General features: G+C 39.2%; 1 protein-coding gene across 2 annotated transcripts; it reads right to left on the bottom strand.

Annotated features, from left to right (window-relative positions):
* Positions 1–1,635: 1,635 nt before the first annotated feature.
* lrwd1 (leucine-rich repeats and WD repeat domain containing 1) lies at positions 1,636–12,537 on the bottom strand. Of its 2 annotated transcripts, none has more exons than XM_065963369.1 (16): positions 12,482–12,537; positions 11,627–11,713; positions 11,038–11,272; positions 9,415–9,534; positions 8,925–9,071; positions 8,748–8,840; positions 7,082–7,591; positions 6,759–6,873; positions 6,476–6,579; positions 6,110–6,320; positions 5,911–5,983; positions 5,511–5,654; positions 4,576–4,679; positions 3,486–3,647; positions 3,192–3,301; positions 1,636–2,769 (listed from the first exon to the last, which is right to left on the bottom strand). In XM_065963369.1, exons 2-16 carry the CDS (start codon positions 11,704–11,706, stop codon positions 2,617–2,619), a joined length of 2,361 nt encoding a protein of 786 aa, XP_065819441.1. In that variant the 5' UTR covers positions 11,707–11,713; positions 12,482–12,537; the 3' UTR covers positions 1,636–2,616. The 2 variants fall into 2 exon arrangements, with proteins under 2 accessions (XP_065819441.1, XP_065819440.1); XM_065963368.1 differs by having other exon boundaries at positions 4,576–4,682.
* Between the last annotated feature and the right edge of the window lie 239 nt (positions 12,538–12,776).

A 12,776-nucleotide genomic window follows, 5' to 3' on the forward strand; every position in this document is an offset into this window, starting at 1 on the left:
TTGTTCAGGGACTATTTACAAAATCTGATTGAATCTAAAGTGATGAGAGGAGATGCATCGCACCATATTTAGCTGATTAGCTAGATTCCGTCTGCAGTCCCTGGGCAGGTATACACACAAACGATACAAAATAAATTACACAATTAATCAGATAATAAAACCAGATCACACCATTCCCTAACCTAAAACCTACCATCCTCCAAATCCACAAAGAGCATACTGCCATATGTACCCACACAAACACACCCACACACATGCACGCACACACTTGAATATTGTCTTCAATGTGCAGTAAGAAATCATGAAAAAGAGAAAGGATACCAGAACAAGTTTTAGTGAAGATTAATGCACACATGATTGTTTTTTTCAGGATCTAATTTTTCACTTCACAGGAAAACAAATTCTAAATGTGTGCAGATTTTCAAATCATTGGGGAGCTAGATACACAAACCTGTCACAGGAGACATTTAATATTGGACATCCAGTTAAGTTACCCCCTTCCTCCCCCCAGCCTTTTATCTTGTTAATTTCCCTTGTAGTGCACGCTGGTATAAATTTAAATTTGGTTCTCAATGGAAATAATAAAGGTCCATTAAAATCTAGCTAAAAAAGTCTTTATAACAGTAATTTCTAAATTAAATTCTCACTTTTTTTTTTAAAGTAATGTCCTTGTAGCTATATCATAATAATGTGTGTCTTATTGTATCTCGCTGTAACCTGTTTACTTTTTCCTGTTAGCTGTTTTAATCTTTTATTTACATAAAAGCCTTTCAAGGGAGAGGTGTTGCAAATTAGCATCCACTACAAACACTATACTTGCATTCAGTTTGTCTATGCATATTGTATTTGTTCCTATCAAATAAACCATTCATAAAAATAATACACATATGGGACAGACTGTAATCCCTTTTTGAAGAGTGCAAAGTTGGTTTTCATCAGACATCTATCAAAGGAAATAAAAATAACCAGAACTAAAGTATTTAAAGGTATATGTAGCATTTCCCTGAGTGTCTGGGGACTAGAACTATGTTTTTTGTTTTTTTAACTATAATAAAATCCAGAGAAATCTGATTCAATTCAAAGTAAATTGTGCATCATTTGATTTCCTGTTTTTTAGGGAAACACATGAACCATCAGATGAGTCAGGGAGTGAAAAGATGTCCGGTATGTTCAGAAACCATTACTAATCTTCCACACAGACTCTTTCTTTTTGGCATGTCTGTCATTCTTTGAATAAAAAATAAATGTGATGCTTTTCAATCCCAGTATTTGAATAATTCAACAGACACTTTAAGAGGTCTTCTTACTCACAAATCCCCAGCAGGGCGTCGGCTTACCAACCGATGAGACATTTGATCCAATAATTACAAAGCAACACAAAGTTAGAGACATTAAGTTCATGGTACAAAATATGATTCATATAAAATACTGAAAACTAATATGAATTCACATTCATCTCAATTCAGCCCAGAACACATCAAACATATTGTTTAAATAAAAACAAATCAAAATAAATGTCATGACAGGTTTCTCTATACAGGTGACATTAGAGTGAAGTACATATTCATACCTGTTCACTTTTCTTTTATCATTATCCAGCTGATCACACAAAATAAAGATATCACAATTCCGATATGTGCTGAGACTTTTTTTTTTTTATTAAACAAAATGTTTGTACAACTTTACATAACATGAAGAGTTGTTTTTGTAAGGCTGCATTTCTACTCTTCATGCCTCACAGCAGTAATAACAGAGAGGAGAGTTTGCACTCCTTATTGTTATAACATGTAAAAGTTCACAGAGGTCAAAACATTGGCCTAAAAAAAAAGTAGACAAGGTCTGTGCACATTCAGTTATTCATAAAAAATATGTACAATAAAAATATGTACAAAAAAACAGAATACATATCACAGTGCATGAGAGACCCAATGAAACGTTGAATTCTGTTCACGATTAAACCGGCACTGATTTTGTTTTTTTTGCTTCTCTTCTTGGGAATCTTCTTGAAAAGATGAAAACAGAATCCTGATATGAATTACTTTTTACAGTAGCCTAGCAACAAATTATTTTGGAGTTGTGTTTCTGGACAAATATTTAAAAGCAGCATTTTTATTTAAGCCAAGAAGAAGTAAATTTAAAATGGAAAATCGATCAAATTAAACAACAAAATCCAAAAAGACCTGAGGTCAACCTATAGCTCTTTATGCTGCCCATGTTGCACAATTGTTTTTAAAGTAGACTTAAATTAAGTTTTTGAAATGTTGACACATAAAACAGAACTAATTCAAATAATTCTGTGGCACAAAGTGAACATTTCATCACCTTGGCTATGCTACTTTACACAAGCAGCATCTTTGCCTACATCTCTAATCTTCTGTGAACCTGAGAGTTTATGTTCATGCTCTGACAGAGAGCACATAAAGGTTAATTTCCCCTTTACAGGGGATTAGAATCAGGTTACTTTCATTGAGCCTTCAACAGTCTATTTAACCTCCAAAATACCAAGATTTGGTAAACTCGTCTTTCCAGAGTACAAAAAGATGAAGGTTTACATGAAACCAGCAGATCTTCAAGTCGTCTGCTTATGAGCTGCAGTCTCTCAGTCCTTCACGTTGCTCATGGTGACTCGTCTCTCTTCCACACGATCACCATGTTCTTGTCGCTAAGAGCCACCAGGAAGTTGAGCTCCGGGTCCATAGCTACGCTGTTGATGGAGGGGCCCTCCACCTGGCCGAGGCCCGTCCTCATCGGGGCCGGCCACTCCAACACCTGTCAGAACACAGGAACACATCAGAGGCTTAGTGGTGAGAAGAGGAAACAATAAATATAATACTTATATTCTAGATATCGCCATGGTGATAGGAATGGATTGATGAAAGTGCTAACACGATGATTGGGGTCGCGCAAATATCAGAGGATGTTTATAAGTATGTGCAAATTGTTGCACAGGATTGTTGTTGTGTTAACTGTGTTTGTATTACAATCACGATAGAGTCTAACACATAAGATAGAGTCTAACACATAAGATAGAGTCTAACACATAAGATAGAGTCCACAAATAATTCTTGGAGTGTTGTGTAAACATTACCACAAGAGACGAGAAATATAAAATTAAATGTTGTTTCTCCAAGTCATTTCATGAAAGCAGAGTGGTGAAGTAAAAAGGAAAAATGTGAAGAAGAGATGAATACCTCAGTAGGCAGGACGGGTTTTCCAGCCTGGAAAGTGTTTTTCTGCAGGTCGGTGACGTGGTAGGTCCACAGCCTGCCCTTGTCATCTCCACACACGATGTAGGCCTGGCCTAGAAAGAAGGGAGCAAACATTCAAATGTTAAAATGAGAATAAAATGATTTTTTATCTGAAACACAAAACTCAATAAACAGAGTACACTGACACACTGGATATTAAAAAACAAGAGCATATAAATTAAATACGGTAATCCAAAAAGGTTCTATTACAAATCCAGCTCCACTAGTTTAACTTACCAGGACAAGTGTTGAGAGCCAGGTACGGGATCTCCGTGCTGGCCCACTGCAGCTCGGCCAACACCACGGCACACACCTCGTTGTTCTTCTTATCGGGACGCTGAGCCTTCGTCCTGCTCCAGCTCCACAGGTAGATGGAGCCATGCATGTAGTTCTTGGAGGCTAGAGGAAAAAAAACAACCAATGAATGTAAAGAAGGAGAACATCAAAGGACATTTGAGAGTATGAGGAGAAAAGGAGGAGGCTGTGGGCAGGGTGTTTAAAGTTTTATCATTTAGAACCTGAGAGCTTCTTGAATTTTATAAAGTATACATACTTAGACTCGTTACCACAATCATTAACGAGGAGATTTCAACCTTTAAATGAGCCTTAAATATTTACATAACTGACTTTATAGATATCTAGTACACTAGTAGGAACAGATGTGGTCCATTAGGAGTCACAGCCTCACTGCACAGTAACAAACATCACATTAGATAATAGCGCCCCCAAGTGGCTGTTTAAAATACTACTTTGTAGTATTTTTTCAGCCTGTTCAGTTTCAGAAACATTTCTAAATTGTGACTGGATTCCTGTTGGATTTGAAATAATAATTAAGATAAGATAAGATAATCCTTTATTTATCCCACATCAGGGAAATTTACATTGTCACAGCAGCAAAGAGCAAAGATTGCAGACAAAAAGTGAACACAGTACAATTTAAATAAAAAAAAGAAAAATTAAGAATGTACAAAAAAATAGATACTAAAAAATAGATTAAAAAAAATAATAATTAAATTAAATAAATAAATAATAAATAATAAAAAAAATAAAATAAAAAAATGACTGTTTAAAAGGTCTGACTTCCTCCATGCAGTACAGCTAAAAAAATAAATGCTTTTCTTAGATTATTTTAGTAATATGCATTATCCTCATAATGCAATGATATGTTTGGGTTTACACCTTCTGCTCCATGGAGGTCTGTAGGACATTTCATGGCAATCTGCACATTTGCTGTTTTGACGTTTAAAACAAAGAGAGGTCGCTGATGTCTGTGGAAGTGGTATACTTTTAAACGCATGGTAAAGAAGGCAGTGTGAGCTTTACTTACCAACTATGTCATCAGTGAGAAAACTGAGGCCATCGATGGTGTGGTAGTCATTGTCTTTGTCCTCCTTCTTATAGATCGGGAACGTTACCTCCATTTCTTTTGACCTGCTGAGAAAAAAAAAAAAACATATATATTCTTTTGTTTGGACAAAGTTATGATTTTATACACACTTGTTTTCTAATGAAATCTCCAGTCAACACACCTGATCTTATGGTCTTTTTATGCATGCATTTTACAAAATAAATGTTTATCAGTGGTCTTAAAGGAAGAATGTGCAACCTTTTAACACATAAATGCAGCGGAAATCCAGTTTATCTTCTGTAAATGTGTCTCTGAGTCATGACTGTCTACAATGAGTGAGAAGTGTGAGTCCAGCTGGCTGCGTTGTTGTCAGTGCCGTGTTTACATCATGTTTAGATGGACGGGACAGCAGACTCCCCTCGTTGCGTATAAAAGCTGTTTTAGTCAAGAACATAATCGCTGCTTATTTGGATGTCACATAAGCCTTTTTACATCCTGGTCATTTTGTGTAAATGTACATGCAATGTGAAGCTAACTAGCTAACTTTAGCCTGCTAAAACAACAATGCACAGGCAATGGCAGCCTTAGTGCAAACGGAGGTCTGTCACTGGAGGAGAGCAGAGGCTTCAGTAGGGCTGAGGTGTCACCAACAGCCGTTTTTTTGGCTCAAGGGCGACATCTACTGGATCAAACAGTTGCACGTTCTACCTTAATAATTGTGTGCTGATGTGAGCTGCTGCAACTTTTACATGCCGTCATGATTAAGTTCAAACATAGATGCTCAAAGATGTTACAGGAGTCTGACTTCACAAGAGGTCAGTCATTATAACAACATGTCAAAGTGACACAATATGCATGAAAGGCAGTCACGTATACAAGACTCACACACACACACACACTGTGGATGCCTTTACCTCTTTGAGCTGTTGGTGGTGCCCAGCTGCGTGTTGTAGAAGTGCAGGCCGTCCTCACAGGCCGTCAGCAGGTGTACGTTTGGGGATTTCGGGGGCAGGCAGATGTGCAGAGGGGTGGCACTGACCTCTAACATCAGAAGCTGACTGCAGGGACAAACACAGCAGAAATATTCTTATAATTATCTCCTCAATGCAAATGCAAAAGTACAGTGCTTTTAAAGTATTCATTGGCCCATAAAAAGAAAGACAGGATGCATTTTGTTCACCAGACAGAGGTGTGATTATCTCAACAAGTCGTTTTTAAATTGTATGTTGTTTAAGCTGGGGAGTCCTTTGTTTCAAGTTTAGTTTTTTTTTAAAGTTTTGTAAAGACTGATTTGTTGTTGGTTATAACACTCACTTTACTTTGAAGTTGTACTGGCCGTCCACTCCACCGATGTCCCACATCACTATCTTGTTATCGTATGATCCCGCTGCAGGACACAAAGCAAACAGGTGATAAGATAAAGCTGAAGTGTAGCAAAGTATGAGAGTGTAAGAGGAAATAAGAAGTTCCCTTCTAAATAAGCTAAAGTTGATCAGAAGTAAGCGTGACTCACTGAACAGGAAGTTTCCCTGGTGGTGGTTGAAACGAAGGACGGACAGAGCTTTGCGGCTCGCCCTGAACTCCCCGTAGGCCACGTTGTTCCTGGGGTGGATCAGTTTGACCAGGCCTCTCTTACCACCGGCCGCCAGAATGCTGCAGTGCTGAGCCGAGGCCCCGCCCCCTCTGGACATCAACACTGTGGACCAGGCCAGAGAGAAGAACTCCTGTTGTGGGAAACAACGTCACACAAACATGCACATTTATTCAATATCCCCAAAACATCTGATCATTATGGACGCACATTGTCACCCCCCTATGTCTGAATGTGTCTTAAGTTGTGCAGAAATGTTCAAGGCTTAAGAGGATAAATGGAGCAAACCTCGCCAGGGACTTTGTACTTCTTCATCACCATCCCCGTCTCACAGTCGATCACACAGAGAGAGTCTCCTCCACAAGTAGCAACCAGACGGCTTCCCCCAGCCCCTGTTCACACAAGAAAAGATTTACACTCATACGCATTAAAACACTCACAGGAAAGCTTTTAAAATGCATTTAGAAATGACATTAATCTCATTTTGATTAGTCTTAATATGCTCAAAATGCCTCGTTGTTGCCCTGGGTCATTTTACCAAGGGACCGGTTTTTTCTTTATCTGACAGTACCTGTTGAATCTGGCACCGGCTGGAAAGCACAGGCCCACAGCTGGGTGGAGAAATCCTCAGAGTTGTCCTGTTTACTGTGACACTGGAGGACGTGGAGAGGCTTCAGGTGCACCGGCTGTTATGAAGGATACATAGACAAAGACACAACCTTAAATGACAAGACAAACAGCATTATATCGTTTTTGCTGAATGGATATGAAGCTAAAGCAAAAGATAAAAAAAATAATCAGTGTGGAGCTCTACAAATAGAACCTTAGCTTTTGAGGTCCTACAGTATTAAATTCAGGAAAACCCAGAGTATCCTAAAGCTGTATTCACGTTACCTCTGTGTGCAGCGCTTTGGCTTTAAACTCTTTTTTGCAGACCTCTTCATCCTCTTCACTTTGTCCCACGTTGGAGCCTCTTCTGGGAGACTTTGATCCCCTCTGTCCTCTGGTGGGGGTAGAAGGAGGCTGAGCCACTTTGCGAGGGCTCATCCTCACAGTTTGTGTTAGTTCCTGAAGTCTGGGGCGGCCCCTGGACTTCTGAGCACCGCCTGGAGCTGGGGAGGCTGGGAGCGCCTGAAGTCTGGGGCGGCCCCTGGACTTCTGAGCACCGCCTGGAGCTGGGGAGGCTGGGAGCGCCTGAAGTCTGGGGCGGCCCCTGGACTTCTGAGCACTGTCTTGATGAGCTGGGGAGGCTGGGAGCGCCTGAAGTCTGGGGCGGCCCCTGGACTTCTGAGCACTGCCTGGAGCTGGGGAGGCTGGGAGATCTGCACATGGTCTCTTACCAGGTGTGATGTTGTCCTCTGTCTCTGAATCTGTTTGTCTCCTCTTGGTAGGTGTTGAGACATACTGAGAAAAGTGAACACATGGTTTAAGCTTCATACAAAATGCCTTACTTAACATTCAGGGTTGCTGCACACTTTAGGACTTTGGTGTAATTAAACATAAAATACCCAGAAACCATCATCTTAGTAACAAAGGTGGTGCTGGAGCTCTTCACATTGTTTTGTATGATTAGAATTATGATTACCATTGAGTGTTTTATTCATTTGTATTTATTTTGTTTTCAACATCCAGACTAAGTTTGACAAAACTGGTATAATCAATCTAATATTTCAGTATTTATTTCAGCTGGATTTTTGGAACAACTCCTTCCTTGGGCGGCAGATGTTGTTATGTCTTGTGTAGTTTAAGATGTTGACATTTTTGATCTTGCATAAGATCCACTACCCACGTGCCCCAGTGGCCGGTTTGTTTGAGTTTAATTCTCAGGCATCAGTTTAATTTACTACCCTCTACATACTACACTACTAAGTCACTAAGGACAAAAATGTCCACTTCCAAAACAGATTGATATTTTGTTCTACTTTTTTCTGCATACATCTCTTAAACAACTTCAGCCCTGCTCAAAACTACCAAACACTCAATCATTTTTAGGAATTTAAACCTTTAAATGCCAGTTTGATTGCTTGATGTCACTGTTGTTATTTATGAAAAAATTAAATAAAATTAATTAAACTAAAATTGAGTTATTTTCCATATAACAAATATTTGGTGGCTGGGGGATTATTTTTTAATCAGTCTTGGATATGTCAAAGATTATCCAAAATATTGACACTGATGCATTGTTAGTTTTTGTGTAGTATCAGATTTAAAATGTAGTTCCATGTTTGGACATTGCAGGGTGAAAATGTCTAATTTACAAAAACTGCTATAAAAATAGAACAGATTGATATTTTGTTCTACTTTTTTCTGCATACATCTCTTAAATAACTCCAGCCCTGCTCAAAACTGTCAAATATTGAATAATTATCAGCAGTTTGATTACATGATTCTGGCATTTCAAGGGTTAAATTAAAGAGGAAACATTTGCCCAAATGGACAAAAATGTCCACAATGATGCAAGAGGGAGGAGAAATCAGCCCCTGCAGGTGGTGTACTGTCTAGTGATTAACCCCATGCTGAACTAAACCCCTATAGAGCAGGTCATTCTTCATGATCTTACACAGTTCTCTTGAGTTTTGTTAGACTCCTCCCCCTCGGCTTCATCTTTTGGTTCCGTCAGAGAGAGCAGATACTCCTTGGCCAAAATCTCCACCTGAAACACAAAAGAGATTGTTAAAAAAACGACAGAAGGCAACACATTTAACGAGTCTGCATTTCTCTAGCGTCCTGAACTCACCCTCCATTTGGTGAAGTCGCTGACTGAATTGGGTCCATATTTAACCTGCTGACGGGCCACGCTGACAAACTTTGTCTCCAACGCAGACATGCTCTCTGCTGTGATGGGATCAGGGAGGCTGAAGCTCTTCTCCCAAACTGCAACAATCTGAAATAATCAAAGTAACAATACAGACTTTATAACCCAAAAGACACTGTCATCTCAGTCTAAGCATATAACTATGCTATGTCTGGAGTTTAACACACTATGTCTGGAGTTTAACACACACTATGTATGGTGTTTAACACACACTATGTATGGAGTTTAACACACACTATGTATGGTGTTTAACACACACTATGTATGGAGTTTAACACACTATGTATGGTGTTTAACACACTATGTATGGTGTTTAACACACACTATGTATGGAGTTTAACACACACTATGTATGGAGTTTAACACAGGACAATCATTACAGATGTTAAACTATCAGCAGCTGTGTTCATACCCTGGTCCTCAGGTTCTCGCTGTAGACGAAGCGGATGTGGTTGGCAGTGGTTGTGACATCTTTACTGTTGAAAATCCTCAAGTTGGGCAACAACACCATCATCTTGTAGTTATCACTGACCTGCGACAGAAAAGCATCGTTAACAAACACGTCTCTCGAGGCAAGGCAGGTTCATGTATGGAGCACCATTTATAAATAAAGCAAGTCAAAGAGATAAATGGAGTTAAAAACAAAACATGTTTAACATTAGGAGCTTTAAAAGACATGAAACTGAGCAAAAATTAAGACATGGTAAGATACTATATTTAAATAAAAGATCAAAAAGAAAACAAAGTATATGAAAATATCCTCAAATTGGGTAAATTTGTTTCTAATCTGGACTGAAAGTCTCTGACTACAGAGTCTTACCTTCCTGACGATACAGATTTAACTACTGGTCTTGCCATAATAAAATGTATTTCTGTATATTAATCCACCCTAGAGCATCTTCCCGAGGATGAAGGCTCAAAGTTTGCTCTCTCTGGGCTCAGCCATAAACTGCACCGCAGGTCTGCTGTGGTGGCAAAAACCAAACCAGTCTTTGCACTTTATTAGAAATCAAAGTTTCTTTGTTGTGCTTTAATAAATTTGTTTTGAGGGTTGTTTTTTTCTTGGACGTAAAGAGGGATTATGTAACCTGCTATGTGTGCCTTACAGTGTCATAGTGGTAAAACCCAGTGAGGTTAAATATATCCTAAAACATTCCAGTTTCTCATCCAGGATTGTAACTTTCCATGTGTTAATCCATCTGTATTAAAGCCAATCGCACAGAAGCGTGATACTGCATTTAAACTAGTTAACGTGAGTCTGAGAAGAGATGTCTCCACTAATAATCATTTTTTTATGTTAAACAGTTTGACATGAATATTATGAAGTAGCTGGTGGCTGCATAATTGTTCTTTGCATTATCAAACACATTTAACAAAATAAGAGATAATGTGGATTTTAGCCGCTTGGAACAGGGTCATAACATTATTTTTGCATTTTTTTTTTACAGAAGATTTAAACTTGTTTTTTACAAACAGGTTTCCAATTCAAAATAATCAAAAGCAGTAATGTAACGTTGAACTTCTATCTGCCTATCCCTTATCAATAACATATTATCCTGTGCAGGATGTCGGACGTTGAAGCTTGTCCCACTTGTCTGTGTATGTTCACACTCGGTCAAAGGCGGGGGAACGACCCTTGACGATCAATCACAGGGCTAACACAATGGAGGAGCGTTTACACCCACAGAAACCTGGGAGTTTCTAGCTCACATCATCTGCATGTCTTTGCAGTTTCTGCTCTGTGAAAGGTCGCCCACAGACACGGTTAGAATATGCAAACTCCACACGTATGAGGCGAAAACTGATTGGGGGAATTTAAACAACATAATCTACGCTACCTCAAAATAAATGTTATATGTATGAGCTGGTGCAGTGAACATGAACAAATAAAAATCTTCTTCTTAATGTGCTTTGATAAATTAAATCAAACATTTCCTAACTTGTATATACGTCTTCTTCCACATGCCAGAAACTGTGTATAGTGCCCAAACTGTGGACTACACACAGATAATGAGGTCATTAGATAAGTCCTTACAGTGATGTAAAGGTTGTCCTCCATCTTGAGCTCCTCAACACCACACACAGACTCCAGAGTTGTTACGTCCTCCATCTGGTTGTCGCTGAGGTCCAGGTAGCGGAGCGCGGGCAGCTTCAGGTTCTTTGGTAACTCCTGCAGCCGGTTTCCAGACAGATCCAAACGCTCCAGGGACTGAAGACGGGACAGCAACTTGGTGGACAAATCCTGATGCTTCAGAGCCATCTTGGATAGGCTGAATAGTGGAGAAGGTTAAAAGTCAGAATATCAATTCAGTAGGAAATCAAAAGCCTTGGATTTGTGCCATCACTCACCCAATTAAGATTACAATCTAAACACTGCAGTTATACCCCATCCAGTATGTCTAATTATTGCATGAATAACATCTTATCTATCGTGCCCATGTATGGAGGCTGAGGTACTCGTCGCAGCCGCCGTGTGTTTGAATCCAACCTCGGCCCTTTCCTGCACGTCACCCCCTGAATTCAGTTCCTTCTCGTTGCTGCTGCAGGGACCCTCAAAATACAAATACTACAATATGTTGTTGTGAGCTGCACATTTAATACACACACATAATACAAATTCTTACTTCAGTGTCTTGATTTGCTCTAGCTTGTTGGTCTTTGGAGAGCATTTCTCCAGTAGAAGCTTCTCTGTGATTTTCTCCATATTTTACCTGTAGAGAGAAACACAAGTCAAGTATGAAATTACCCAAAATACAATCGTACAACAGGAAAGGAGAACTGCAGGCTTGTTTGGTAGACTCAGTGCCCTCCTGATTGGCTGAGGTACTCCACCAGTAAGTTTTAACAATTCACCTTTGACACAAGGCCATTTCAAATCTATGCATCCAAAGGACTAACTCATAATCAACACATGGTGGTTATATAGAGTTCATTTGGTGTTCTCCTCTGCAGAGACATGTGTGGTGAAATGCATGAGACTGTTCCTTTGTTGTGTCCTTCCTGAATGTTCAAACATACTCAGAAATGATGTGTTTTTTAGCCTTTTTTGATGGTAGTTTTCAAAGGAAAATGTGTGTGCAGCAAAAGAAAGTGTTAACGATGAGTTTAAGACAAAAACTTTGAAACTTAGCTGAAAAAAATAGACAATAACAAACCAGGACTCCCTTTTCTACTAGTCTACTGTAGGAGCTGTGACTTTAAACACTAGTTTAACAATATAACATGTTGTAAATATATATGTATGGTTAATGTACAGTAAGTTTGTTAAGGAATTAAATAATGTTTAACGTTTTTCCTGGTAACAACTGAGGCTGGTAAACCACGTTGTAAGCACCGACTACAGTCTCACAACTTTATTAAGACTACTGACAAAATACATTATTATGACGCTGACGTGCCTACACTTCACGTTCATTTAATATAATAAACTGTAAGTCAGTCATTTCTTTTTTATTCAAATTAGTGGATAAATTACTCACCTTACACTTCAACGACTTCAGAGATCTCACTCCTCCTGCACAAACTGAGCTTTCCCGGGGAAAACGCTACGTATATCCGGTGGGCGTGGTTTAAATGTGCGCTGAAGCCTGACGCCCTGAGTTCAGTCTGCCAGGCCAAACATACTGTAATGCATTGGTTCCAGTATTATTTACAGTCTGTGATTGGTTCCCAATCTGGAGTCCGGGCCCCCCCATAGGGCCCTCAACTTTTCTTCGATACAAGGAAAAAAGGGATCATTGGTTTTGGTTCAATCAGCCAGTCAGGTTGATGATC

This window comes from Labrus bergylta, chromosome 14, assembly GCF_963930695.1.
Source record: "Labrus bergylta chromosome 14, fLabBer1.1, whole genome shotgun sequence".
Classification (NCBI taxonomy): domain Eukaryota; kingdom Metazoa; phylum Chordata; class Actinopteri; order Labriformes; family Labridae; genus Labrus; species Labrus bergylta.